Source organism: Thamnophis sirtalis, unplaced genomic scaffold, assembly GCF_051295495.1.
Source record: "Thamnophis sirtalis isolate CommonGarterSnake01/CBP01778 unplaced genomic scaffold, rThaSir2_p1.2 scaffold_13, whole genome shotgun sequence".
NCBI classification, from domain to species: Eukaryota; Metazoa; Chordata; class Lepidosauria; order Squamata; family Natricidae; genus Thamnophis; species Thamnophis sirtalis.
Genome location: NW_028261393.1, coordinates 27,572,938 through 27,599,875, shown reverse-complemented (window position 1 = coordinate 27,599,875; position 26,938 = coordinate 27,572,938). Strand labels below are relative to the sequence as shown.

Genomic DNA, 26,938 nt, shown 5'->3' with positions numbered 1-26,938 from the left:
CCCGGGAGTTGAAGTTCACACATTTTAAAAGTTGCCAAGGTTGCTGCTCTACTGTCATTGTCATTGCGAGGATGGACAAACGAACACAACAGAATGTTTCCTAGAGCTGTAAAAAACTCTTGGCCGCTGTAAAGATTTACAGGACTGCCCACCATCAAGAACCTGCAGCACTGGGTTGTTTTCTATGGAGGCTGGGGGAGAGAGAGCAGAGGAAGGACCGCCGTTCAAATTACAGATCTTATGTTGTTGTTTTTTGCTAAGTGCAGACACCCCCCACAAGCTCTCAGGCAGCCCAGGACACCAGCAAGAAATACTCCTAAGACTGAGTGGTTGTTACAGCTCTTACTGCTCCACAAAGCAGGCTGACAGAAATTGAGAGTAGAAAAATAAGATATTTTCCTTACCAAAGCAAAACCAAACCAAAAGAAATGGTAGAAAAGACATACAAAGCTCAGGGCCGGCCTGACTGCAAGATTCTCAAGCCCCGTGCTCCAGCATATTCTGTGACCCAGCGAGGAAACGCTTCTCCTGCAGGGCAGGGCAGGCAGCCCCCTCAATGCAGTCTCGGGTGGCCCTCAACAACGCTTGGAGCTGCTGTTCTCTGTTACCTTCTGCAACTCGTCCTCAGTTCAGCTTTAGATCAGTCTCTCTGGTGGCAGAGTACGAGTAAGCTTTCCCCAGCACCAGGCGATCCCGTAGAAGTTTGAAGAAAGCATAGTAGTTGCTGAAGAGGATCAGGGCCAGTGAGATGGTCTGGTGCCACTTCTCAGAGACCACCAGTGAGTAGAGCTGGTAGAAGATGACAGCCCCCTCGAGGAGGAGCAGGATGTTCAAGATCCGCAGAGGCTTGCTGAAAAAAAACTAGAGGGAAGAGAGGATCCTTTGGGTGAACAGCCTGCAGTTCCTGGTGCTAAGTGAAGGTCAGGGCTTCACAAAGGTACTGTGGATGTCCCCAATCCAAGCACCAGAGTAAAATCATATCATTCAACATTCACATCTTTCTTTCTTACTTTATTTATTTTATTTATACCCCACTGTTTTGCTCTGGTGAGCATTCAAAGTGACTAGCCAAACCAAAACAGAATCTAAAAAGTTAAACATTCAGAGTAAATAACTCAAATCTTCACCAGATCTTTTGCTATTCTCACCTTGAATCTCACAAAATTGCAATAGGGAAATGGAACTTTGGGGGAGTGGAACCCTTAAAAAAAGAAATAATTTTTTTATTTAAGCTGTGTTGCTCTCTTGGCTGTCAGGGTGGGGCTGAAAAACTGTGGATGACAATGCAGGAAAAGGGCACAGAGGAGAGGTTTGGGGGAATAGTGGCAGTGCCCAACAGAGGAATACCGAGGTGCATTCTAACTGTTTACAACAGTTGTAAACGGGCAACTGTTTACTGACAGGTTTTTTTTGTCAACAATTAGAGAGTATCCTTCAACTTTCTAGCCTGTGATTTTCAGATCAGCTACAAGAGTAATGGGCAAATAGTCCAGAAAAAAAGATTTACTGATAAAACCAGCCTTTTGCCAACACAACATACAGATGCAAGACAGTCTTCACTTTCACACAGAATGGTTGGTCCTGGAACTCCCAATTCCTAAGAACTCCCTGTTATTAACAGTGGCATCATTGGGTCTGTTCTCTGGGCTTCTCTTTCAATGAGAAAGTTACAGCCCAGCCTTTCTGGTGATGGCAGAATTAAATTCCCCATTTTCTCTTCTTCGGGCAAATGATGAACGTCTTGGCATGTTTTTAAATTAATGTTCAAGCCTCAGGATTGAAAAACACCCTGAGAAGGAACAGAGATTATAGAAAATTGTGTTCCAGGCTGGAGTGCCAATGAAAAGAATATCACCCTCTGTTCATAGAAGGCTCAGAGGCCTCTAGGCGAAAGCTACCTCTGCAACACTCATTCAGAATCCTTTGGGCTACAAGCTAGGCAAAATGGGGCCTGGTTAACTCCTGGTTGGGAGACCAGCTGGAAATCTCAGGGCTTGTAGGGTGCTTAAAAGAAAAAAAAACTTAGCAAACCACTGGCTGTGCTCTTGCGGTCACTAGAGACCAAATCACTGTGGAGGAAGGTCAGGACAAAATGGCAGCTATGCACCGTCAACATTTGTTACAAGGAGAGCAGCTTACGTGAAAGCGGAAGTGGGAGACATCCGAAGGCACGGCCACGTTGGAGTGGCCCACCGCTTTGTAGACGTTCTTGCTGTGTTTCACTAGCACCCCCTGTGGCCACAGACATTCGTCCGTCCACCTGAAAAATATATTCAATGGGTATTTGGAGGAAGGAACAGAAGAAGAGACTGGGCCTTTCCCAGCCACTCATCATTCCCTTTGGGGCCACTGACTTCCAAGTGGGAAGACAGAAGACTGCCAAGCAGCATGGAGGTTGCTTTCTTACTGTGAGAAGCTGGGCTGGAATTTTACATTAAAAAGGAATATATATACCATATTTTTCGGAGTATAAGATGCACCTCCCCCCCAAAAAGAGAGTGAAAATCTGGGTGTGCCTTATACACTGAATACAGTGTTTTTGGCCTCCAAAACCCCCATCCACTTCACAAAAATAGGCATGCAGAGGGTTTGGGAGCCCTGCAAAGTGCTCCTGGAGGGTGGGGAGGGCAAAAACGAGCAAAATGTGGGCCATTTTTTGCCCGTTTTTGCCCTCTCCCCAGCCCCTAGGAGCACTCTATAAGCCTCCCAAAATCTATGCATGCCCTGGTTTGTTTTTTGTTTTTTTTTGCAAAAAACAGGCCTGTTTTTGTGAAAATCCCCCCCCCCCCCCGCAGCACTTTGCAGCCTCAAACTCACTGCATGCCCCATTTTTTATAAAAAATGAGGCATGCAGAGGATTTGGGAGGTCTGTAGAGTGCAAAAACCTTACCTCTTCAAAATCTTGGTGTGTCTTAAAATCCGAAAAATAGGGTATATTTTTTTGAGTCTTTCAGGAGCGGGGGTGGGGGAAATAAGAAGGGTGGTAGATTGTCTTTCAAATAAAAAAACTTCAACTGCTAGAGAATCACATGCAGGTAGTCCTTGGGTTATGACCAGCCATTTAGCAACTACTGACCGATCACTTCATAACTACAGGTAATCCTGGAGTCACAACCACAACTGAGCCCAAAATTTCTGTGCCAAGTGAAACATTGGTTAAGTGAATTTGACCCATCGTACAACTTTTCTCTTCACGGTTGTTAAGTGAATTGTTGCATTTGTTCAGTTAGTAAGATGGTTAAGTGAATCTGCATTCCACGTCGACTTTGCTTGTCAGAAGGTCACAAGAGGGGATCACGTGACCCCTGGACACTGCAACCGTCATGCACGGGTCACTAGGCAGGCATCTGAATTTTGATCCTGTGACTGTGGAGTTGCTGCAATGGTCACAAGTGTGAAAAATGGTCACAAGTCCCTTTTTCATTTTAGCATTGAACAGTCACTAAATGAACTTCTGTAAGTCAAGGACTACCTGTATTTGAAGTTACAATGTATCTCCACTGGCGGTACTTACAACGTGGTTCTGAAGCTGCCCCCTCACAGTCACATGACCACATGTCGCGGCCCTTGGGAACCGTCCTACACTTAGAGTCTTTTGCCGCCTCCTGTTGTCATGTGACTATATTCTATGAAGATTTCACAGGAAACCAGCATTTCCGGTTCCTGGCAAAACTGTCCCATAGTGAACCATTTGTTTGTTTAACCACCATGTGGCTACTTAATAACTGCCACATAAAAAGTTAATAAAATTTGGTCGGTCAAATGGGTGACCCATTTTTACAATCATCATGATTTATGACTGTGAAGGGAAGAGGTTGTATAATGGTCATAAATTGAGGATTACCCATATTGCATTGAGATACAACTTCCTGCAAGTTTAGAGCAACACACCAAAATTAAACGGGCTGGGTTTTTTCAAGTCAAACAGGTATAGAAAGCAAACTAATGTTATGAACACAAACCTGTGAGGTAAAGGACTAGGCTGGCCAGACGTGCCACACAAATGCAGCCACTGCCCAATTCCGAACGTCACAGAAGGCTTCTTTTTATGGTAGACAGTTCCCCACCCCAAATTGGACATTAATACCAGAAGGCTCCTCAGATTTAGTGGGCGCTTTTCAAAGGATCCTAGATGGGCCATGGGGAGCCCCATAGAAAATGGGGAAAAGAATGGGGAATAGAGGCTATGAGCAGAAGGAGGACCTGGCCTTTATGCCAGCTTGTTAGGCCCCAAGTAGCATTTAGCTAGTTGGACTTTTAAAAATGGTTAAAATGTTGCTTTAAAAAAAAGACACCAGATTAGACCAAACTTGAGACACAGGTTGTTTTTTCCTTCCACTGCTTAATGTGGCATTCGGTACCTCCAGGCTGCAACTGCTAATTCTGAGAATTGGGAACCCTCAACCTCAAAGAGGACAAGTTTAGGAAGGCTGCTTCGTACAACCTGAGTTCCTGACTGCCTGAAAGGACAGAGAAATGGATTTTTGAAAGATGGAGGCCACTCACTGATGCTGCAGCACGTTGGAGCAAAGAGAAGGGTCGACCTTCTGCCAGCAGCCCAGATGTGCGGCCGCTTTATGCAGGAGGTCGCAGTAGCGGGCAGGGAGCAGGTGCTGCATGAGGATGACGGACGTGCTGATGGAGACCAACAGGAACAACTCGCAAGACCACTGCTTGTCGTAATACTGCGTGCTCTGTGGAGAAGCAAAAGGGGATCAGGAACAAACAGGAAAAAAACAAGGTCCACAGCTGTACTTTCCAAACTAGACTTGCATTTTCCCAAAGTATCCTGGTCATCCAAGGGGCAGCTCTTTGATGAGTGGAAACGGGAATTATTTGTGGAAGTCTACAGCGCTGGGATTGATCCAGCAAGGCCGTCCAACTTCCAAAGTTCTTTATCACACGGTGCTTCTGGAGACCAGAATAGGTCAGATATGTTTGATCTTAAAATTGGATCTGGGGGATGACTTTAAAATAGACTTATGAATAAAACCATAAAAGCATTTACTGTGAGGTAAAATGTGATAATATATGTGAACTATCTGAAACTTTGCCTCTATAACAAGGTTGTCCAACTATGCAGGGAGGAGCCAGCGTCGTGACGACACATCGCACGGACCCAATAGTCCGGGTCTGTCGATGAAACTTTTGTCTTTGGATGGTCCAGTAGGACCTAAACCGTCCCGAAGAGACGGTGACAGGGAAGCCAAAGCCTTGCTGGTCACAGGGACATCGCAAAGTCCCTGTTTGACCCAAGGGTAGTGCTTCCAACTGAGGACAAACAGACAGCCCCCAGGCTGGCATAGTCGGAGATGGCTCCTGAAGGAAGAGACGAAGCGAAAGCGTTCCATCTGGTGGTTTTTTTTTCTTTTTTTACTTTCAGAAGATCCGTGTTAAGAAACTTTTTTAAAAAAATAATAACAACATCTAGTCCCCAAAGTAAGAATAAGCAGCGATTTTGACACCTATTGGACTGCTACTAGAAAATTTCCTGCTCTAGTCAGTAACGATGTTTTGTGGATTGAAGTAATTGCAACATTTCCTGTCTCCCTGCTTGTAGTCTATGGACTGATCTTTTTTTCCTATTTTTTCCTTTTTACTACCCTATTTTTTTTTGTTGTTGGCTAAATTAAACTTCTTTTCTTACTTCAACAAATTTTTCCTTCTATTGGTTAAAACCATATGAAAGATATTTAAGGGAAAGCAAAACAAAAAACAAAAAAAAAAACCCCAAACCAATTGCCTAATTATTGAATCTGCCACCGGGAAGCCAAAGTCTGAACTTTGTTTCTGTTTTGGATACAATGTATCCTTTGTTCTGCTTCACTTGGTTTCACTGACTTTGCAATGGAAGGGTTTGGAATTTGCTTTTAAAACTTGATAAGACTGAAAGCACAAAACTTGTTTTTGTTAGTGCTTCTGGTAAATATTTTGGCAAGAGAAGGAAAAGGCAAGCAAGAATAAAAACCCTCCTACTTTAAAAACTTTGAAAGAACTGGTGTTTAAGATTCAAAATAAATAGAAACACATTTCCTAAAATTTTGACAGGCTAGAGTGATTCCCTTTCCTATTTTTTCTTCCTTTATATTTCTTTGCACTTTGAAAAATGGATCAATATTCAGAGGAAGAAAATTTAATAATACAAAACATCCTGGCTGGACTTCAAAATATTGCAGAAGGACTTAAGAGATTTGACAAGAAATGGGACAGTTTATGGGGTGCTACAGTTAAAGAAGAGGGGGTTGGAGCCCCAGAGATTAAAGAAGAGAATGGAAACATAGAAAATAAAGATAAGATCTCAGATGAATCCATCAATGGACTAAATATGAGCGAAAGTGAAAAGAAGGGAAGCTGGAAAAGTGTTTTTGACAACTCGGAGCCTTTCTTTCAATTTCAAGATGCAGGAGGGAAAAAAGAGTGAAAAAGATGGAACTAAGAAGACAAATATATCCAGAAACAAGTTTGATAACCAAAGTTAAGCCTACGTCAATAACAATTAAAGAGCAACGAAACTACATGAGAGGTTCCTTAAGCTACAGAGTGCAGCGAGAAATGTTAAACCCTGAAAAGACTCTAATAATAGAAATGACACAACTGCTGGCGAGAGAGAAAGTTTTATTTTGCTACTGGAAAGACACTGGCTGATAATGCCAATTGATGATAAAAATTAGTCAATTTTTGATGGTTAATAAGTAGGGATTTTAGTATTTTGTAGACTCTTATAGATTATTATTGAATGTTTAGTCACTAACATGTAATATATCATGATATTAACAATGAAAGGATAACCTTAATTAGGATAAATAACCAGGCCACAAATTGCAACTGAGATTTGGTGGAATGATAAAACCTATAAATTTGTGTTTTAGACCTTGCTATGAAGCTATAAATAATTTGGATTAGAATAAGAGGTGATGTGACGTAAATAGCAAACAACTGTTTTCTTTTCTTCTCTGTCTTTCTCTAATTACAATAATAAAAGGGAATGTTAATGCATATCTTGGAGATTTTCAATTAGAAATTTTAATTTGGATTAGAAATGACAAACAATTGTTTTTTTCCCCCCTGTCTTTCAACTATAAAAACAAAAGGAAAGGTTAACATATATTCTGGTGATTATTAACTAGAAATGTCATTTTTTTTTATTTTCTCTTTAGGTTGTCTTAGATTTTAAATGGTCATTTTGTTAACACATATTAATAGATTGTTGTTTAGAGATTGTTGCTTTTTGCGTTTGTGGAGAGAAAGAGAGAAAAATGTAAATAACCCTTAGTTAACTATAATAATAACAAAGATATGTTAGAGAGAGGAAATATTAGCTGTCCTACTAATTAACTTTATTTTTTTTCTTAAGAATATGTTATAAAGATATAAAGATATGCCAGCAGGTGGCTGTGTTTTTGAAATCTTAACTAAATGAAAATTGTGGTATGGTGATAGTAAAATATATAAATTTTTAACATATACAATTTAAACTGAATGGAATATATGTGATTTTGGACAGAACGCACGAAATGTACCTGTGACCAATGGATACGCTTTCTAAAAGATGTAATGAAAGATGATGCTTTTCTTTTTGTGTTTTTTTTGTAATAAAACTAATAAATTTTTTAAAAAAAGGTTGTCCAACTATGGCACCTTTATGACTATGGACTTCCAATGGTTGAAGCCCACAAGCCCTAAAGTTTCCAAAATTGTATATCCCTGCTCTAAAAACAATAAATGAATTTGTACAACCTTGCCCAAGGCACAAAACAAACTAGTGTTGAACTCTTTCAATAATGGTGGGTTTGAGCAAGACATCAAACCTGATATCCTTTCAACGCCATGGTCTCAAACCATATCTGAGATCCCTAAATTTATGGTGATGAAGAAAAACAGAAGAGGATAAAATCTCCTGATTCTGAACTACACAGAAGAGATGAGTAACTTCCAGAAGAAAAGGACAGAGCATTTTTGGGGCAGAATGCATGAGGTTAGGTTAGAGCAGGGGTCAGTAACCTGCAGCTCTGGAACCACATGTAGCTCTTTCATCCCTCTGCTGCGGCCCCCTATTGCTGGTCGGCTCCACAATTGATAGGGCTTTCGGTTAGGACAGGTAGAGGAAAAAGGACGCCGTGCTAGGAGGAGACTCTATGGTGGGGGAACTGAACTTCCGGTCGGCTCCAGAATTGAACCGGTGGGGGAGGGGGGCTTCTGGTTAGGACCTTTGTGGTTCTTTGAGTGTTTAAGGTTGCTGACCCCTGAATTAGTTATATAAATACATCAAAATTGGATCATTTCTAAAAGGGTCCAACCCTGACTGAGAGGTCTGCCCTCCCCCGTCCACCACTGAATTGTCCTGCAGGAGCCCCAGTCCACAAGCGCCTACCTTCACGAACCACACTGGTACAAAGGCCACATAATAGGCACTGAGCATGGAGCTTAGCAGCACCTCCTTCATGCGCCAGTTGAAATCCACTTTCAGATACTCCACTTCATTGCGGATCAGATCTGGGGAGAGACAGCAGGCGTGGGTGGGCATAGTCTCCATGCTGTAGAGCTGCCGAGTGTGCTGCTTCCAAGTCTCCTTGAGGACAGAGAGGTAGTCCTTTCCCCGCAAGCTGACGTCCCCTGTGTCGCGAGGGCCAATGCTGGCCACAGGAGAGAAGAAGCCGCTCTTACGGAAGTCGCAGTTTAGTTGCAGGAAGGGGATGTACATGCCAAACCTTGGAAGAGGAGAACAATTCTGAAGTAACTTTTATGAAGTTACAGTCATCATCCAAGTTACTTTCCAAACACTTAGCAGCTTATAATCTAACTGGTATTCATTTCAGAGTTCTCATGGAAACTTAACATGAATCTGCTCCTCTACTAACAAGTCAGTAAAACAAGTCAAGCGAGAGACTGGGATGTAGCCCGCTTAATGTCAGAGATTTGTTTAAAATAATTTAAAGAAATTACAAGTAACATAACACAATGCTTATTCTGGCATAGATAGAATAACTTATTAAAATACAGTCATCAAATATCCAGAATAGGACAATTATGTCATCACTGGATACTGACCAAAACAACTGTATATTAAAATAATAGAAACCCAAAATCATTTGGAGGACTAGAAATGCTTCATTCTTTAATACAGGTGGTCCTCAGTTAATGACAGCATCTGGGACTGGAATTTCTGTCGCTAAGCAATGCAGTCATAAACTGTGATATCACGGGACAGCTTAGCAATGGCAGGTCCAGTACTTCCTGGTTGCTGTCCTTAAGGGAATCCAGAGCAATCATTAAGCAAGGATGTTTGTCGCCATTTGCGACTTTCTGTCTGCTTCCCCACTGAATTTGCTTGTAAGAAGTAAGCAAAGGTCAGAAATAGTGATTATGTGACTTCTGGAGGCTGCAGCATCATAACAGCAAGCTGAGCACTGAGTACTAGTAAGAACCACTTGTTCAATGCCATCACAAGCTTGAATAGTTGCTAAACAAGTCATTGTTAAGCGGGGCCACCTGTAAAAGAACAAATTTTGTTAAAACTAGGTTCTGCCTCAATATATTTTGGGGAATACAAGACTATCAACAATATTTGAACAAGGATGAACAAAGAGAAACATTACAATTGGATTATATCGTGTAATAAGAATTTTAATTTTTAATGTGTGCCAGTGTGTTCACAAAAAAGTGACAATAAAGATTCTTATATTTTTTTCTTTTTTTGGCAACTTCCTCACTGAAAATAGAAAACTTAGTGGGCAAGGAAGAAGGTATCGCTATCTTACTGATTCAAAATGGATTAAAGCACCTGAAATAGCTATGAATAAATGAATAGTTCTATGAAGGATGAAAGATGAAGGGCCCCTCTGAGGTTGTTCATCAATGCCCTAAAATTACAAATAATCAGTGGGACAGTGAAATATTCTGACAATGCCTTACTGATCATTCCCTCACATTCCTTCAGGGGTTATAAGGAGTTCCAAGAATGCAAAAAATGGTGCATGTGGGCATTAAAGCAGCAAATAAAATTCTAAACTTCAGATTTTGGATAACAGACTTGCAGCTGCTATGAAAAAGGAGATTCCTATTTTAAAGCTCTTTAGAATGTAAACTAGAATGTAAAGCCAATAATGTAATGCTGTGAGCATACCACACTGGAGGTTAAGTGACGAGAATGTTATGCCTAATGCTCCACTAGGCATAGCATTCTAGTCGCCATACCTCCACTTTGCCATAGCAGTTAGGATGCTGATCCAGAAAGCAGGAGATCCTGAGTTCTAGCTCTCTCTGAGGCATGAAAACCAGCTGGGTGACACACTCCATGGGTCCAATCCACCTCATGGGATTGTAGTCGTGAGGAAAATAGAAGAAGGGAACATTAGGTATGTAATGTGTAATGATGGCACTGGGTGAACAACCACAGTGGCACAGTGGTTAGAATGCAGTATTGTAGGCCAATTCTGCTGACTGCCAGCAGTTTGATTCTCGCCGGCTCAAGGTTGACTCAGCCTTCCATTCTTCCGAGGTCAGTAAAATGAAGATCCAGATTGTTGGGAGCAAGAGGCTGACTCTGTAAATCGCTTACAGGGGTCTGTAAAGCACTGTGAGGCAGTATGTAAGTCTAAGTGCTATTGATATTAGTATGCTGGTGATATACAGCTTTGTAAGAGCCGTGGTAGCACAGTGGTTAGAATGCAGTACTGCAGGCTAACTCACTACTCGCTCCAGGAGTTCGATCCTGAGTGGCTCCAGGTTGACTCAGCCTTCCATCCTTCCGAGGTTGGTAAAATGAGAACCCAGATTTTGGGGGGCAATATGCCAACATTGTAAACTGCTTAGAGGGCGGTAAAAGCACTGTAAAGCGATATATAGATCTAAGTGCTATTGCTATTGTATCTATGCTCCAGGGTGGCCATGGAGTGTAAAAGGTGGATGGGGAAAACAGGCTGCAACTCAACAATGGCAAAACCTTGTGGCTGTTGAGTCTTAATGCTTCCTGGATTCAGGGCATTCCAGTCTTTGGTTTTGGACTGGGTTGCACTACACCAAGGAGAATTGGTACAGAATCTGGGGGCTTTTGTACTATTCTATATTGTTCTCCAGTAGAATTCTCTCCAGGACCAGCTGGGTGAGTTTGAGCTAATCATTCTCTCTCTCAACCCAACTCAATTCACACGGAAGGAGGAAGGAGGAACAATCAAACCCTCTTTTTTGGTACTTACGGATAACATAGGAACAAGAGGTTGAGGAGTGAATATGATCTGAAGAGGTGGATAATAGATTGGCACAGGCTCCAGCCTGCACCAGTTAGGACAGCAAAGCGCATAGTGACCAGGAAGATGGAGCGTGGCAGAGAGACCTTTCCCGTATGAGAGGCCTAAAGGAACAACAGAAACAAAACAAGGATACAGCTACTTCTGGTTAGGAGAAAAATAGACCATGCTCCAGAATTCTAGGTGCCGATTTGATTTTTGAGGGACTGTAATTCCTAAGTCTATGCCCACTCAATTTATAAGGACTTAGATTTTAATAAACATGCTTAGGATTGCAATATATAAGGCAAATACCTGGATGGGGTGAGGGGGTTTGGAACCCCATCATCCATGGAAATAATTTAGATGGGTTATGTATGCCTCTGAGGCAGCCTCCAGATTGGAGCTGGGTCCATTTTTCTTGATTGGGGTGGGTGGCAAAGGGCATAAATGGACCTATTTTGCCTTTTCCTATGCTTAATTCAAGATCTTTTGTGCATAAGGTTGCATCACTGAAAGTGACTTCTGGCAGCGCAACTCTGATGTTCTTCAGGCGCTAAATCTAGTTTCACCACTAGCCAGCTGTGCCCAAAAATATTCTCAAGGAAGACCATCCATTGAATATCTAGTTAGTCCTCAATTTACCACTGTAACTGAACCTGGAATTATGATCGTAACTCATGGCAGTCATTAAGCAGATCATCATGTGATTGCATCCAAATTTATAACATTTTTGTAGTGGTTGTTAAGTGAATACCCTGATCATTAAATAAATCCATTTTATCCAATAAGCATTTTTCTTTGGCCAGGAATCGGAAGTAAACGCCAGAAACTGGCAAAAAATGCTGAAAATTACAGTCATGTGATGAGACGCTGCAAACCGCTGTAAATGTGAGCCAGTTACCAAGAATCCAAAATGTGATTGTGTGACCGTAGGTTCTGTGTATGGCGATCAGAAATTCTGGAACTGGGTTTAAGTATCTTTTTGGAGGGTCTGTTGTAACTTTGAATGGTTCCTAAGTGATTTGCCATTAAGCAAGGATTGCTGTTCCCTTCTCCAACAACAGCAGTTTACAAGGGAGCAGGATCACAAGAGTACAAACCTTCCTTTTCTGAACTTATTTTTCAGATGTGCTTGACTGTTTATGGGATGGAGGCAACACTTCCTTCCCGCTGCTAGGCATTTTGTGCAAAGCTCCTAGAACTACCTTATTTCCCCGAAAATAAAACAGGGTCTTATTTTCTTTTGACTCCTGAAATAAGTGCTTGGCCTTATTTTTGGGGAGGTCTTATTATTTTTGAGTTGCAAGAGGCGATGCGGGTGGTCACCTCATGGCTGCTGCTGTGTTGCAATACTTTCACGGAGGACTTATTTTCAGGGGAGGACTTATTTTAGCGCATGTGCTCAAAAGCCCGATTGGGCTGATTATCCGACGAGGGCTTATTTTCAGGGAAACGGAGGGTAGCGAAAGCTACTAAGGACAGAGTTGCTGTTGACATAAGAAGCAGCCAAAGGATAATTGGAAGCAGTCATTTCCTGCATCTCTGACCCAAGAGGCACAACTTTACCTCTTTCACTTCCTTCACAATAGCAATTATCAATCTTCTTGCCAGAACAATAGTGGTCACTGCCAGGACATTGAAATCAATGAGATGAAAATTCTGCAAGGAGGAAAGACAAGACTATGGTTAGCCTAGGAACAGCAATCTAACAAATGCCGAAAAGCAATAAGAGTTCCCTGAGTCTTAGGAAAAATAGGAAAATAAAGCTATGTGTATACAGGTAATCCTTGATTTATGACCATAATTGGGACAAGAATCTCTACTGCTAACAGGTGGTTATAAAGTGAATTATGCCCGATTTTACAAGCTTTTTTTGCCATGGTTATTTAGTGTATCACTGCTGTTGTTAAGAGAATCACGTGGTCATTAAATGAATCTGGCTCCCCCCCCCAACTTCATTTGTCAGAAGCTGGGCGAGAAGGTCGCAAATGGCAATCACATGACTCTATAGCAGTCATAAATAGATGCTGGTTGTCAAGCCCCCAAATTTTGATCATGTGACTGTGGGGATGCTGTGAAGCTGAAGGCAAGATGACCACTTTTTCCAGTGTTGTAATTTTGAAAGTCTGCTAAATAAATGGTTGTAAGTCGAGGACTAATTGTATCTGCTTCTCTGAGCTGCATTCAGATAAAGTCTTTGAAATGACTGTCATATACTGTAATGTCCTTGCAGAAGTATAGCTCAATACGCCATTTATATTTACAATGTCTGAATCAAATCATGTTTGCTCCTGACCTTCTCTGGCACTAAGAACAACCAGACATAAAATCAGGAGAGTTGCCTTGTATATTTCTGCTTACTTACTTTATACTTTATTGGTCAAAAGTGTGATTAGACACATAAGAAATTTGTCTCTGGTGCAGAAGCCGTCAATGTACATGCAAAGCAACAGAGTAGTAATAATCATAATAAGGATACCAATAGGAGGGATGGTAGAGAATACTACTAAAGCAATACAAAATAACTAAATAGACTTAGACACAAGACAATACTGTGAGGATTAGGTATTCAGCAGTGATGAACTAGTCTCTGTGTCTAGTTGTTTTGGCATGCAATGCCCTATAGTAGCATCCTGAGGGGAAGACTTGAAACAGTTTATGTCCAGGATGTGAAGAGTTGCTGGTATTTTCTCAGTCCTCCTTCTGACCCACTCAATATACAGGTCTTCTATGGAAGGCAGGCTGGTTGCCAATTGTTTTTTCTGCAATTCTATATAACTATCTTTGGAGTTATTATATTAGCACTTATTACTTATTACATAATATATATTTACAGTATAATAGCACCAACTCCAGAAACAGACAAAGGGTGCCCCATCGTTTTTGACCTTTTAACTATTCAGTTCTTTCAAATCTTCAGGTATCTGGCTACATGGACTCCTTTTTCAGAACAGTGGCCCAACTATAAACAGGATGTAATAGATTTCCTCAGGAAACAATAAGCTATGATAACAGCCTTATGCACTGGAGTCCACAACTAATTTTGGCCCTGTGTGTTTTGGAATTTCCCTTTACTGTCACATTAAAATATGAAAAACCACCTCTTTGAAAGAACCTTTGATGTGCACCAATTTTATTTTTACTAATTTCATTCAGGGAATGGGCTACAAGCCATCTGCAATACCATTCCTAGCAACATCACAGCAAATTGAAGACCTTACTGTTCCCCCAGGCATCTGGGTCAGGAGGTTAGGCAAGATGGGATGAAAGTACAGCTTTTTGCTTGGGGGATTCTTGTTTTAACCAAGGCATGAGTTTTTGTTATGATGCTTTAATCTTTCTGCACTACCCAGAATAGCTCTACAAATCAAATAAATATAAATTACACTTCTCTCTCTCTCTCCAGTCACTGAGCTTTGGATTTATCTATAGTTATTACTGCTGAAGAACTATCTTCAAATTAGTTACTATATTTTTTCAGAGTATAAGATGCTCCAGAGTACAAGACGCACCTAAGTTTTTGGAGAGGAAAACAAGAAAAAAAAATCTGCCTCTGCCTACAGCATCCATTGATATTGATCTAACTAGTGTCCTTGCAGCAAATAGCAAACAGCTTGGCTAGTTTCAGCACATTATTGCACCTGATTCAGCACGAGCAGCTTATTGGCAGGTGGATCCCGAAATACCCCCATTAGCTGTTCCAGGCTGCGGGGATCACCACAGCCTATCACTTCCTTCGTGCCTCGTGTTTTTGGCCTCTGTGCCTCACGTTTTCAGTCTCCAAATGCTCCGTTTCAGATCCGTTCCAGGCTGCAGGGATCATCAGAGCACATAGCCTCCAATAGCCGCCTCCGCGCATCACATTTTTGGCCTCTGCACACCCTGATTTTGGCCTCTGCGTGTTTCGTTTTTGGGTGGTTCCAGGTGGCGGGGATTGCCACCATCACTCCCTGCTGCTCGGAACCTCCCAAAAATGTGACACGTGGAAGCCGAAAATGCAACACTCGGAGGCAGAAAATAAAACACGCAGAGGCGGCGATCAGCAGCAATGTGCTTTGGCAATCCCTGCAGCCTGGAATAGGTGGAGCATTCAGAGGCCGAAGAGTGAGGGCCGGCAGGTGGGCAGGGCTACATTCAGTGTATAAGACGCACCCAAATTTTCACTGTTTTTTTTTGGGGGGGGAGCGTTTTATACTCTGTAAAATACAGTATACAGTATTGCAATGGTCACTCCTGGCCCCACACAATGCCAACAACATCCTTTTCACTGAACTAGCACTTTGGCTTTTACTCCACCCAAAGACGTCTTCTTTATCTGAGATATAATTTTTGTATACTGGATTCATGGGTGGGATGGCCTGGCAAACTTTGGCAACATTAGCCAAACATTCTGGACACTACATTATGGTGAAACTACATTATCAACCTATCAACATCACTTGTAAATCTGCATCAGTTACACACTTCCAATCCGACATAGCACAAAACCTGCAGCCAAGCCCAAAGATGTTTTTTCAATCAGTTTTGACTCAGTTCTCTCTCTCCCTCCCTCCCTCAATATATAAATAAATGGCTCTGTATGTGTGTGTATGTTCTAGCATAACTCTGGAACACCTCGAGCAATTTCAACCAAACATGGTACCCAGATGACTTACTCTCTGTAAAAAAATACTGTGAGGGTAAGACACCCCTAACACTCCTCAGGGTGTGTGTTCTGTTAAGATACAGCCTGTTGTGCCTTAAAATGGCTTCTACTGTACAGCGCAGTGGAGTTGCCATGGTAACGGCTTCATAGTACTCCACAAGGAGGCTCCCTCTGGTAAGGGGGAAAATTTAACATTAGAAGTTACGTTTGGTCCGGACATTTTCCTCCTATAAATAAATACATGGGCAGGTTATCAACTAGTGAAGGAAAAATAAGATCAACATAAAACATACCAGGAAAAATCCACAAGGCAGACAAGGAAATCTATAGAAGGCTACTTATTTCAATTTAAAGCTGCTGCCTAAAATATTCATATATATTACCCATAGTGTGACAATCACAATCACTTTACAAGCAGCCATTCAGGTTTACCTGCAGTTTAAGACATTGTTTCACCCTGTTAACATCCTGCATAAGATTCAGATTCAGAACAGTATAGTAAAGGGAACACATAATTTTTCATGTAGTAACGGCAGCAAGAATAGTGTTTGCACAACAATGGAAAAATGATGAGGTCCCAACAGATGACAGTGTAATAAAAAATATTAGAATGTGCTGATATGGATAGACTGACACTTAAGATAAAAGAAAAAAAAAACAATACTTTTTAACATAGAATTTATTTTACCAATGGTTAACTAACAGGAACAGAGGTTAAAAAATAAACAGAATTAAAAAAAGATAACAAAAATGTGTACTGAAAATTTTGTAAGATGGATAAACTGTATTATTATTTTGTGATTAATATTGATATGTTTATTAAGATTACTAGTATGATTATGGTTATTGTTGTATACTTATTTAAAATTAATGGTGTCCAAACAACACGCTGTTCAGATAGACATGGAATCTTTTGTTTATAAAAGAAAAATGTATCAATAAAACATATATTTAAAAAAAGAGTCAGAGGTCAACTCTTCCCCTCTACTGTGTCTGCTAACACTTGCATGAGACATAGGGGTGTCATGTGAAATATCTGGCTTTGAGCTAGCCAAACATATTTAAATGTACCATTCTTAATTAACAACTATATTCCTCACTGGTTAGGATTTTGCAAGACTAAAAGAACCTCATCCTGAAATTAAGGATATCTCAAATTCCATAGGGGACTATCTTAGATACCTGGTTACTGACTTCAAGATAAATGTTTCTGAGCAACCAAATAAAAACCTGAGTATAATTCATAAACAGTTTGAAATTATTTTCCAAAGATTAGAATAGTGTTTCTCAACATTGGCAACTTTAAGAAGGATGGAGACTACAACTCCCAGAAATCCTCAACCAGGATGATTGCCTGGGTAATTCCGGGACTTGAAATTCACCCCTCTTAAAGCTGCGAAGGTTGGGAAACACTAGATTACAAAGACAGCAAAGATTTCCTATCATACTGCTTATATAATTGAGCTCACAAATGTGGGAACAACTATGTAATATTTGTAAATGGGTATCAGGAAGGCATTGCCACTGCCCTCTGTCTTCAGACCATAGGTATACAAATTTCTCTCATTATAATGGTTGACATATCTTATAAAGTGCATCAGAGTTTATGCTGCAATGTAGTTGCTGGGCTTGAGCATGCATGTTCCAATGGGTGCAGCCCCAGGCTTATCTTCAGCTATTGCGTTTTTATAAGACCCTTCAAATTAACATTAAGAGTTTTTAGAATGATTAAGCTGAAACAATATAGAACAGGGTTTAGGTGGCTGAAGAATTCTGGGATCGAAGTCCACATATCTTATGATGTGTGATCAAGGTTGAGAAACACTGGCATAGAAGGTTAATATTAACTTAGAGCCTAGATTTAAGAAAAATATAGCTTCCACTTGCAGCCTTTATACATTTCCCAAGACTCACAATAGACCCTGTTATAAATTACATTTCTATACACATAAGTTTAGTATTTGAACTATTTTAAGAAGAAATCTGGGCAACCATTTTCTCCAGCCTGATGGCTTTGGACTTCCTCTCTCACAATCTTAAGGCAGTAGTATTTTTTCTAGTTTTATAATTGTGACTTTAAGATCTTGCAAACAGGCAATCAGATATAAAATACCCACCAATGAAGTATGGGAGGGAGGGTGAGATGGTGGGTACCACCACACTGTTTTGTAGATGTTTATGTAGTGGACAAAGAGAGCAATAAGATGACAGAAGAAGAGTTGGAGTTCAAACAAGATGCTCCTCTCAATGGGCAGTTCTGGGATCTTGCAATGCTGGAGGGGAACCACTGTTTGGGTTGCCAAAGGAGGGCTGGAAAGACCTGTCCCTGAACCGCTCCTGCAAGAGGAAAACAGAATAGGTTAACTCAAAAAAGAGATTCGTAGACATTCATGTGCCTTATTCTGAAGGGGATAATTCCAATGGCCCAATTGATAAGTCAACATCACATGATCAATTTAAGCTAAGTTTATTTGAACAGGGTGGAGTAACAATCTTTACCTTGACGATACAAATGCTAATTATATGCTGGCAAATAATATCAAATAGAATTCTTATTGATAACATGGATTAAATTTTCTGCTTACAGTGAGACTACAGTTAATAAAGTGGAAGTTTGCACAAGTCAGACTTTGTGGTTGTTACCTCCTAGTAACCTAAGCATGTCCCGTTTTGAAATATTTCTGAGCAAGCATCTGTAATTGTTTGAGCAAGTGATTAGAGAGATTTACCTGCATTCAGAAACTTTGGTAATTTTCTGGTATCTATTTTACTTATTCAAGTTCCAGAAATGTAATTTGGCTTTACAGGTGGTCTTTGACTTATGACCACAATTGAGCCCAAAATTTCGGTTGCTAAGTGAGACATGTGTTAAGTGAGTTTTGCCCCATTTTATGACCTTTCTTGCCAGTTGTTAAGTGAATCACCGCAATGAAGTTAATAACATGGTTAAGTGAACCAGGCTTCCTCATTGATCTTGTCGGAAGGTGGCAAGAGAATCATATGACCTGGGACACAGCAACCGTCATACATATGAGCTAGTTGCCAAGTGGCTAGATTCTGATCATGTGACCATGGGGATGCTGCAATGATTTTACAAAAATGTCTTCAGCCACTTTTTCAGTGTCACTGTAACTTTGAATGGTCACTAAATGAACTATTGTAAGTCGAGGACTACAAATCTATTTTGCCCACTGCTCTTTCTCCTACTTTATTAGCATTTCCATGCGCAATCTGTTTCTGTGTTCATACCATTACAATACCATCTAAAGACTGTTTAGAACTATCATCCTCTCTTTACCACTTGCTAATAAAAGCAACAATAAATATAAAGCATTCACCTTACATCATTTATATAGTGCCTGCTATACAACTCAAGGCAGTTTACACAGAACAATTAAAACCAAGAGAACTAGCCATAACTGAACAGCCATAGCTCTCTAAGCACAGATATATTTTAAGATGGTGTAGAAGCTACCACCAGAGCAATATTTAGCATCAACATCATTTCCAAATCAAATTAGATTGTGGTTATTTTAAAGGCCTGAAGAATTGAAAACCAGCTACCATGAAAACAGTGAATCATTGCACTAATCTTCCTTGGCTCATCACCAGTGATCAGGATGTGAATACTGGAGAAAAACACTTTCTGTTGTGGTTGTGCATTTATCTCAAAAAGAACTTTGCCCCCCATCCCACCCCACCCTCTTCTAGCCTTAAAGTGGGAAATGTTTTATTGCAAATCACCTTGGGAAGACTTCTCTTAAACTATAGTATCGAGAGTATAATAATTCTTAGTCAAGTATTATGTAAATTAGGCAGGATTTACAATCATTGTAAGCTCACATCTACATAGTCAAGGTCTTGCTCCAAACTCTTATTCCCCAATAAAGCGAAATGTTTAAATGGGATTTCTTACTGGGCCTACTTTGGCTGGTTCATGTGGCTCTGGATTTCATAGAACTCTCTGTAGCACAGCTGTACCTGGTACGTGAACGCACACTAGTGACTGAAGAAGTTGTGGAGTGGCTGGCACCACCAGGAGCTCCAGTTTCACACAGAGGATTGCGGCAGTAGGATGTCCGGTTAGGTCCCCTTCTTCCCCCTGCCATAACCCCTGGCAATCAGAGGGGCAGCCCTGCTCCTCAAATGATTTCTTTGATTCTATGAACTGGAAATGAAAATGTTAGGCCTGCATTGTTATAGCAATTCCTAGAATATCCACAAAGCTCTGTATAGGTTTACCATTTCAAGAAAAGCATCTCATGAGGAGTTGGTGCAAATATCAAATCTACATATAACACAAACATCTTAGCAATCTGTACAAGGATGATGACTGGAACATGATAAAATTCTTCCTAAGCTGCAGATACATCAGGCTCAAAGTTAAAACTATAGATTTCCTGAAGCTCATTTCACTTTTATTCATTATATCACAGTAGCATGCTTCATGTATCCATTTGCCATTTCTTAACCTGGTGGTCTCCTGCTTCAATGGCTGACTAGGAAAAATGGGAATTATTGTCGAATAATGTGCTAAGGGGTACCAAATTGAGGGAAGCTGCAATGAGTTCTATTTATAACAATCCTAGAGTTGCTTCACGCAGATATATACATACCCTAATGTATTTGTACATCTATTTTGAGAAATCCTGTTCCAATTTTTGAATACTTCGGGAATATTTGCACATGGGTCTAGAAATAGCATTGCTACATTCAAACATTCAAAACTGGCTTCTAAATTTCCTGGAGCCACTTTCTCTCAAGTAGCCTGTTTTATTTATATATATATACACATATACATACACATACACACATACATACATACACACATACACGTTTATCTCCATTTCACGAAGTCAGGAACACATCCACAAGAGTATAGAAGAATCCACACAATACAGCAGCAGTTTTTTTCAAACTTGAAGTGTGTACTTCAAGTCCCAGAATGCCCCACGCATGAATTGGCTGGAGAATTCTGGGAGTTGAAGTTCACATCTCTTAAACATGACTGAGTTGGAAAACACAGGCTTTAGAGCAGAGGTCTTCAAAGTTGGCCATTTTAAGACTTGTGGACTTCAACTCCCAGAATTCTGGCTGGAGAATTCTGGGAGTTGAAGTCCAACAAGTCTTAAAGGGGCCAAGTTTGGGGACACCTGGCTTAGAGTGTCCACAGTTAAATAGAGGAAGGGAATGAACTGCCAGGGAAGATGTCCCTAAAAGCACCACGGGATAGAGCAGGAGGCCTTAAACCTGGAGTAGTAACTCCCGAGAAGGTGGCTGGAGCACATCCTTGGGTAATGGAGCCATTTGTATAGGTAGTCCTTGACTTACAACAGTTCATTTAGAGACCGTCCAAAGTGACAACAGCATTAAGAAAAGCGACTTAGGACTGTTTTTCACCATTACGACCTTTTGTAGCATCCCCGTGACCATGTGGATCAAAATTCAGAGTCTTGGCTACTGGTACATATTGATGACCGTTGCCAGCGCCTCAACGTCACGTGGATCTCTTTTCATAGCTTTCTGACAAGCAAAAGTTAGTGAGGGAAGCCAGGTTCACTTAACGACCAGGTTACTCACTTACCAACTGCGGCAATTCGCTTAATAACAGTGACAAGGTAGGTCGTAAAGAGGGACAAAACTCACCTAATGCCCCACAACAAAAATTTTGGGCTCCATTTTCCAAATTCAGAGTTTTTATGCCAGTGGGTAGACTTGTGGATACTTATCTGAAAATAAAAAAATTGGGGGGGGCTTTTGGGGGCTCCATTGTGGTCGTAAGTCGAGGACTACCTGTAAGGGCTCCCAGGTAAGCGGAGGAGGCTCGGAGCGCAGAAGCGCTTGTGCAGAACGAGGCCTCGCTAGGAACCCCGTGAAACAATTCTGGAGGCCCAGGGAAAGGCCCTCCTGTCGAGCCCCGCGATTTCCCGCCTTCAAGGCTTATCGGGAAAGGCCCGCAGGCCTGTTCCGGCGCGACCCTCGTGCCTGGCGTGAGGAGGGGAGCCGGGTGGACGAGATGGGAACGGGGCCCAAATGCCCATCCTCGTGCCGGAGGAGGCCGCAGCTGCCCAGCAGCAGCAACGCCAGGGTCCCCGCCTCCCCCGGAACGGAGGCGCTGCAGGAGCCCTAAGTAGCCCGCCGCGCAGACTCCCGCCTCCTTCGCCTCACCCATCGCCAGCAGGAATCGCTCAGCTCCGGCGGCCGCGGGGAAACAAGATGGCGGGGGCGCGGCGCGCTCTCGGCGCTGGGAAAGAGGAACGGCGGCTGGCGAGAGACAAAAGGTCCGTGGCGGAACGCGCAGAAGCGCGTCCCGCCCCTTCTCTGGGAGGAGCTCCGGAGGGTGCGCGCGCAGCAGCACGGCTTCCCCGTACCACTCTGCTCTTGATTGAATTCCAGCGCCTGAATGTGGGTAGCGCCTGAACCGTTTTGCCTCCGAAGCCAAGGCGTCTTATGCAAACCCCCGCCACAAGGATTCCAGTCTAGACAAGGCGGCGCTGGTAACTCCCCAGTCTGCCTTGCCAAGCTCAGTTGGAGAGTGCAATGACCCTGAACAGCAGAGGTCTTCAAACTGGGCAACTTTCAGACTTGAGGACTTCAACTCCCAGGATTCTCCAGACAGCAGAGCAACTTTCAGACTTGTGGACTTCAACTCCCAGGATTCTCCAGCCAGCTCTGGAGCTGAAGTCCACAAGTCTGAAAGTTGCCAAGTTTGAAGACCTCTGCCATTAAATCTCACAGCACCAGCTGAGCTAGGCAAGAAATAGCCTGGAATATTTGGCAAACTTTTGCCTAGTCAGCTATCGCAGACACGTCCGTGGAGTCGGCAGGAATGAAGCTAATTTTTAATTCAGACTCTTAATTCCTAAAACCGTCTGTCTCCAGCTGCCCAGGGAAGTGAAGCTGTTGGCTACTAAGGCTTGTGACTGTTCACAACTGTACAATCTTTGGCCCTGTAATTTAGCCTCTCCTGACAGCATTTGGGGCATTAGGTCTGGGGACTATCTTCATAGGCCAACATTTTCTTCTTGATGTACTGTACAAAAATGGCCATGAATAAAGATCTTTTGATTTCCAAAATAGAAAGTCAGTACACCCTCATGAATTTCAGATAACTTGGTTTAAGTTAAGGTGAGAAATTATAAAGCAGGAAATGTTGCCTGCATATAACTAGAATCACCAGCTTACATTTTCCAGAACTGTGCATTTACACTAAATGTTATTTTTTGATCCCACCTGCTCTCTACGGTTTTGGAGGAGTATTTGACCACTGGATTATTTAAATTTTGATTTGAAGGTGTACTTCAAACACTGATCCCGTAAAAGTGAAGAACTAGATTAGTCAGGAGTCAACATTTACTTTGACAGATATGTGGATCCTTTGAATATTTAAGCAGGTTCAAACAGTTTAAAATCTCTAATTTGTTTTTCAAAGGGTTAAACATTGCAAATGATAATAAAAATGGAAACAATATATCTAGACCTTTTGTTCCAACAGCTGTGAATGAAAAGGGGAGAAAAGAAATACCAAGCTCAATTTCTGTGCTATAGGTGAACATTTTTGTGGGTTACTTCTCAAGAACTGTTTGGCAGAAGGAATCTTTCTTCCAAATGCCCCATCCAGAATGTTTGTGTGGAAAGAATTATATTCATTTCCAAGAGGAAGGGTGCTATCATAATTAAATCCATTTTTTTCTGTTACCTACCTGGTAACAATAAACTTTCTATTTTCCATATTCTTTCTTTCAATACCGTGATAAATGTTTTGCCTGAGCCATATGAAGCCTGAATTATAATTTAAAAATAAAGTTCACCTGAATGTCCATAGGTTGCTCCATCTAATGAAATGATTAACATAAAATCATACTTTTTTTAAAAAAAAGAACCTTTATTCAAATATACTGTACTGTCATAGCACATGAAAATAGATCCAAATCACGCTCCTTTGTTCCAGTACTAACCATAAAAAGAGGATTTTTTTAGAAAGTCAGTGCATTATTTTAAAATATGAAAGTGCATGGAGCAATTATGAAGCAACAAATCACCAAATTATTCAGGTTTTGTTGAAACACTCTCCGTAGGCATAGGTATCAATTAGATTGCAATGTCATTTTATGTCAGCCAGAATTTATAGTACTTCCAAATTTACAACCAAAACTTAGGGAAATAAGCTAAATAGGAAGGACTACATTATCTATAAAATAAGCCTCTCTGAAGTCCTGTCCAGTACACATAGTGTTGAAAAATATTGGAAAATCTCCAAGACTTGATAAGAATATGTTCTATTATAAAAGTTGTTTCCAAGTCATCTTCTTTGATTTGAAGACTCCGCCTATTGGGAAAAAATGGAGAAAATTATTGAAATATAGCACTTAAATCTTGCTTATTTTCAACAGTTACATGCCAATGCTTCTTAAACAGTGGCACAGTATAATTTAGTGATTTACAATCAGAGCCCTCAAAAGACAATATTCATGTTTTCAAATTGCCCCTGAAAACTCAGTGAAGTTAAGATATCCATGTTGGCAGCCAAGATATGTTTTAATTTCCATTACATACTGGAGAGACATGTCACTTTGAGTTTAAGAGGTAGCTTGCATCTTCAGACCCATATAGAAATCATTGTAGGAAGAGGGTCATCTTAGTCTATGGTAGGAAAAAAAATCAGGAGTCTGGTAGTTTTCACAACTCTCAAATTTTATTCAAAGGCATTGGTCTGTGTGAGCTGCACCTATTGAACGCAAGTAGCCATGAAAGCTTATGCCTTGGGATAAAATGTGTTAGTCAGAAAAGGTGCTACTAGACTTCTTACAAAGAATTCACTAATCTTTTGATTCTTCCATTCATGATTAAGGGGAAACCGGTCTATCAATGTACAAAGCTTTTACAGATTGTAAAAGCAAAAGGCAATGAGCAAACTGTAAAAAATAAGAATACTCCCAAGAGCAGACACAACAAAATAGTGGCCATTTTTAGAAAGGTTTATGAACCATTGGTATATATAAAAAGTGGCTATAAGCTCTGGTATTAATTTATTTAAAGTCCCTCTCTGCAAGGCTTGACTCTCCCATCAGCCTGATAAAAGTCCATTCTAGAATGTTCTGAAGTTTTATTCTCCAGCCTGGGGTCCTACATGTTTGTGTGGGATAATTCCTACGCTTTTTTTTTTTTTTTCAGCCAGGCAAGGTGATTTACTCAGTTTGTTTTAAAGGTACAGTACACTTTCTTTTTATGGTGTTTTGGCATCCAATTTTGTTTTGTTGTTCTGGACTAAGTAATACAGCATCAGGTCCTAGCACTTGAGTTCTTCTAACTGGGAACTGATTTTGAGAGACTGCTTAGAAACACCAAGAGTTGTCTGATTATATGCACATGATGATCAGCTGGCATACGGCAGTGCCGGAAACCAGAAGAGATGGTCTTCTGTTTTCTGGAGTGAGCATGCGCGCCGGCTAGCTGATCATCACAGAAGACCAGCTCTTCCAGTTTCTAGCACTGCCGCATGCACAAAGGCCAGCTGATTGCCACATGCGCATGTGTGGCAGTAACCGGAAGTTCATTTTCCTGCAAGCGCATCCCCCGAGCTGCTCCTCTTCCTTCTTGTGGCCTAGATGAGAGTGCATGCAAGTGAAGTGCTCCCTTTTCGGCCCCCAGTGCCAAAAAGGTTTGCAATCACTGCACTAGAAGGAGTTTCTTTACTATAGGTTGAGATTTGCCACCTACTAGAGATTATACAAACTTTTCTGCTAGTCAGTAATAGAATCACGCAGCTGTTAAGCAAAAGCAAGTTCTGCCATTGCTTTTGCTTGTTGGGAACCCCCTGGGAATGTTGCAATCAGGTGACCTGGGACACTGCAAGAGTTCCAAATACATGCCAGTTGACATGTATTCAAATCTCAACCCTGTGACTATGGGGATAATGCAATGGTCGAAAGTGCTAGGGTGGATTATAAGTAACTTTATTCAGTGCCATAACTTTGAAAAGTCATTAAACAAATGGTCATAAGTCAAGGACTATGTCAACCTGAGTTCAACCTGTCAAGAATTCAGGTCAATTCTCTTTGTTGTGCAATGCTGGTCCCACAGCTAATTTGCTTACCACTGGCCTTTTTAAAAGATTTTCTATTAAGTACGTTTCTTAGTGCTTAATAAACATCATGTTGTCTGGGTATATAATTTACTTAACAATGCAAATTACATTTTTAATCTCCACCCCTTTTTCTAACCATTGGTAAACTAAATTCCATGTTTGATAATATTCTACATCCTCTTTCTGTTTAATTTTCAATGTCAATCTATCCATTTCTGCATAATCTAGTATCTTCTTGACTATTTACTCATCTCGTGGTATATCTTCATTTTTCCAACATTGTGCAAAAATAATTCTTGGTGCTGTTAAGGCATGTCATATTAAATACAGGTGAAACTCAAAAAATTAGAATATCGTGCAAAAGTTCATTTATTTCAGTAATACAACCTAAAAGGTGAAACTAAGATATGAGATAGACTCATTACATGCAAAGCAAGATAGTTCAAGCCGTGATTTGTCATAATTGTGATGATTATGGCTTACAGCTCATGAAAAACCCAAATCCACAATCTCAGAAAATTAGAATATTACATGCAATCAATAAAACAAGGATTGTACATACAATATCGGACCTCTGAAAAGTATAAGTATGCATATGTACTCAGTACTTGGTTTGGGCCCCTTCTGCAGCAATTACTGCCTCAATGTGGCATGGCATGGAAGCTATCAGCCTGTGGCACTGCGGAGGTGTTATAGAAAACCAGGATGCTTCAGTAGCGGCCTTCAGCTCTTCTGCATTGTTCGGTCTCATGTCTCTCATCTTTCTCTTGGCAATGCCCCATAGATTCTCTATGGGGTTCAGGTCAGGTGAGTTTGCTGAGCAATCAAGCACAGTAATCCCACAGTCATTGAACCAAGTTTTGGTGTTTTTGGCAGTTTGGGCAGGTGCCAAGTCCGGCTGGAAAATGAAGTCAGCATCCCCATAAACTCGTCTGTGGAAAGAAGCATGAAGTGCTCCAAAATTTCCTGGTAGATAGC

The 26,938-nt window shown here is 41.1% G+C and overlaps 2 protein-coding genes across 3 annotated transcripts in view; both read right to left on the bottom strand.

Annotated features, from left to right (window-relative positions):
• Window positions 1-372: 372 nt before the first annotated feature.
• On the bottom strand, window positions 373-22,191 carry TMEM39B (transmembrane protein 39B). Its single transcript, XM_014061772.2, has 9 exons — window positions 22,042-22,191; window positions 19,855-20,041; window positions 17,991-18,210; window positions 12,795-12,887; window positions 11,196-11,350; window positions 8,372-8,708; window positions 4,507-4,694; window positions 2,140-2,260; window positions 373-861 (listed from the first exon to the last, which is right to left on the bottom strand). Exons 2-9 carry the CDS (start codon window positions 19,980-19,982, stop codon window positions 625-627), a joined length of 1,479 nt encoding a protein of 492 aa, XP_013917247.1. The 5' UTR covers window positions 19,983-20,041; window positions 22,042-22,191; the 3' UTR covers window positions 373-624.
• Window positions 22,192-23,737: 1,546 nt separating this feature from the next.
• KHDRBS1 (KH RNA binding domain containing, signal transduction associated 1) overlaps window positions 23,738-26,938 on the bottom strand; it is a 39,417-nt gene continuing 36,216 nt past the window's right edge. For both annotated transcript variants that reach the window (XM_087727755.1, XM_014061770.2), the window contains exon 11: window positions 23,738-24,202. The gene's annotated coding sequence lies outside the window, so the exon portion shown is untranslated. The remainder of the gene's footprint in view (window positions 24,203-26,938) is intronic.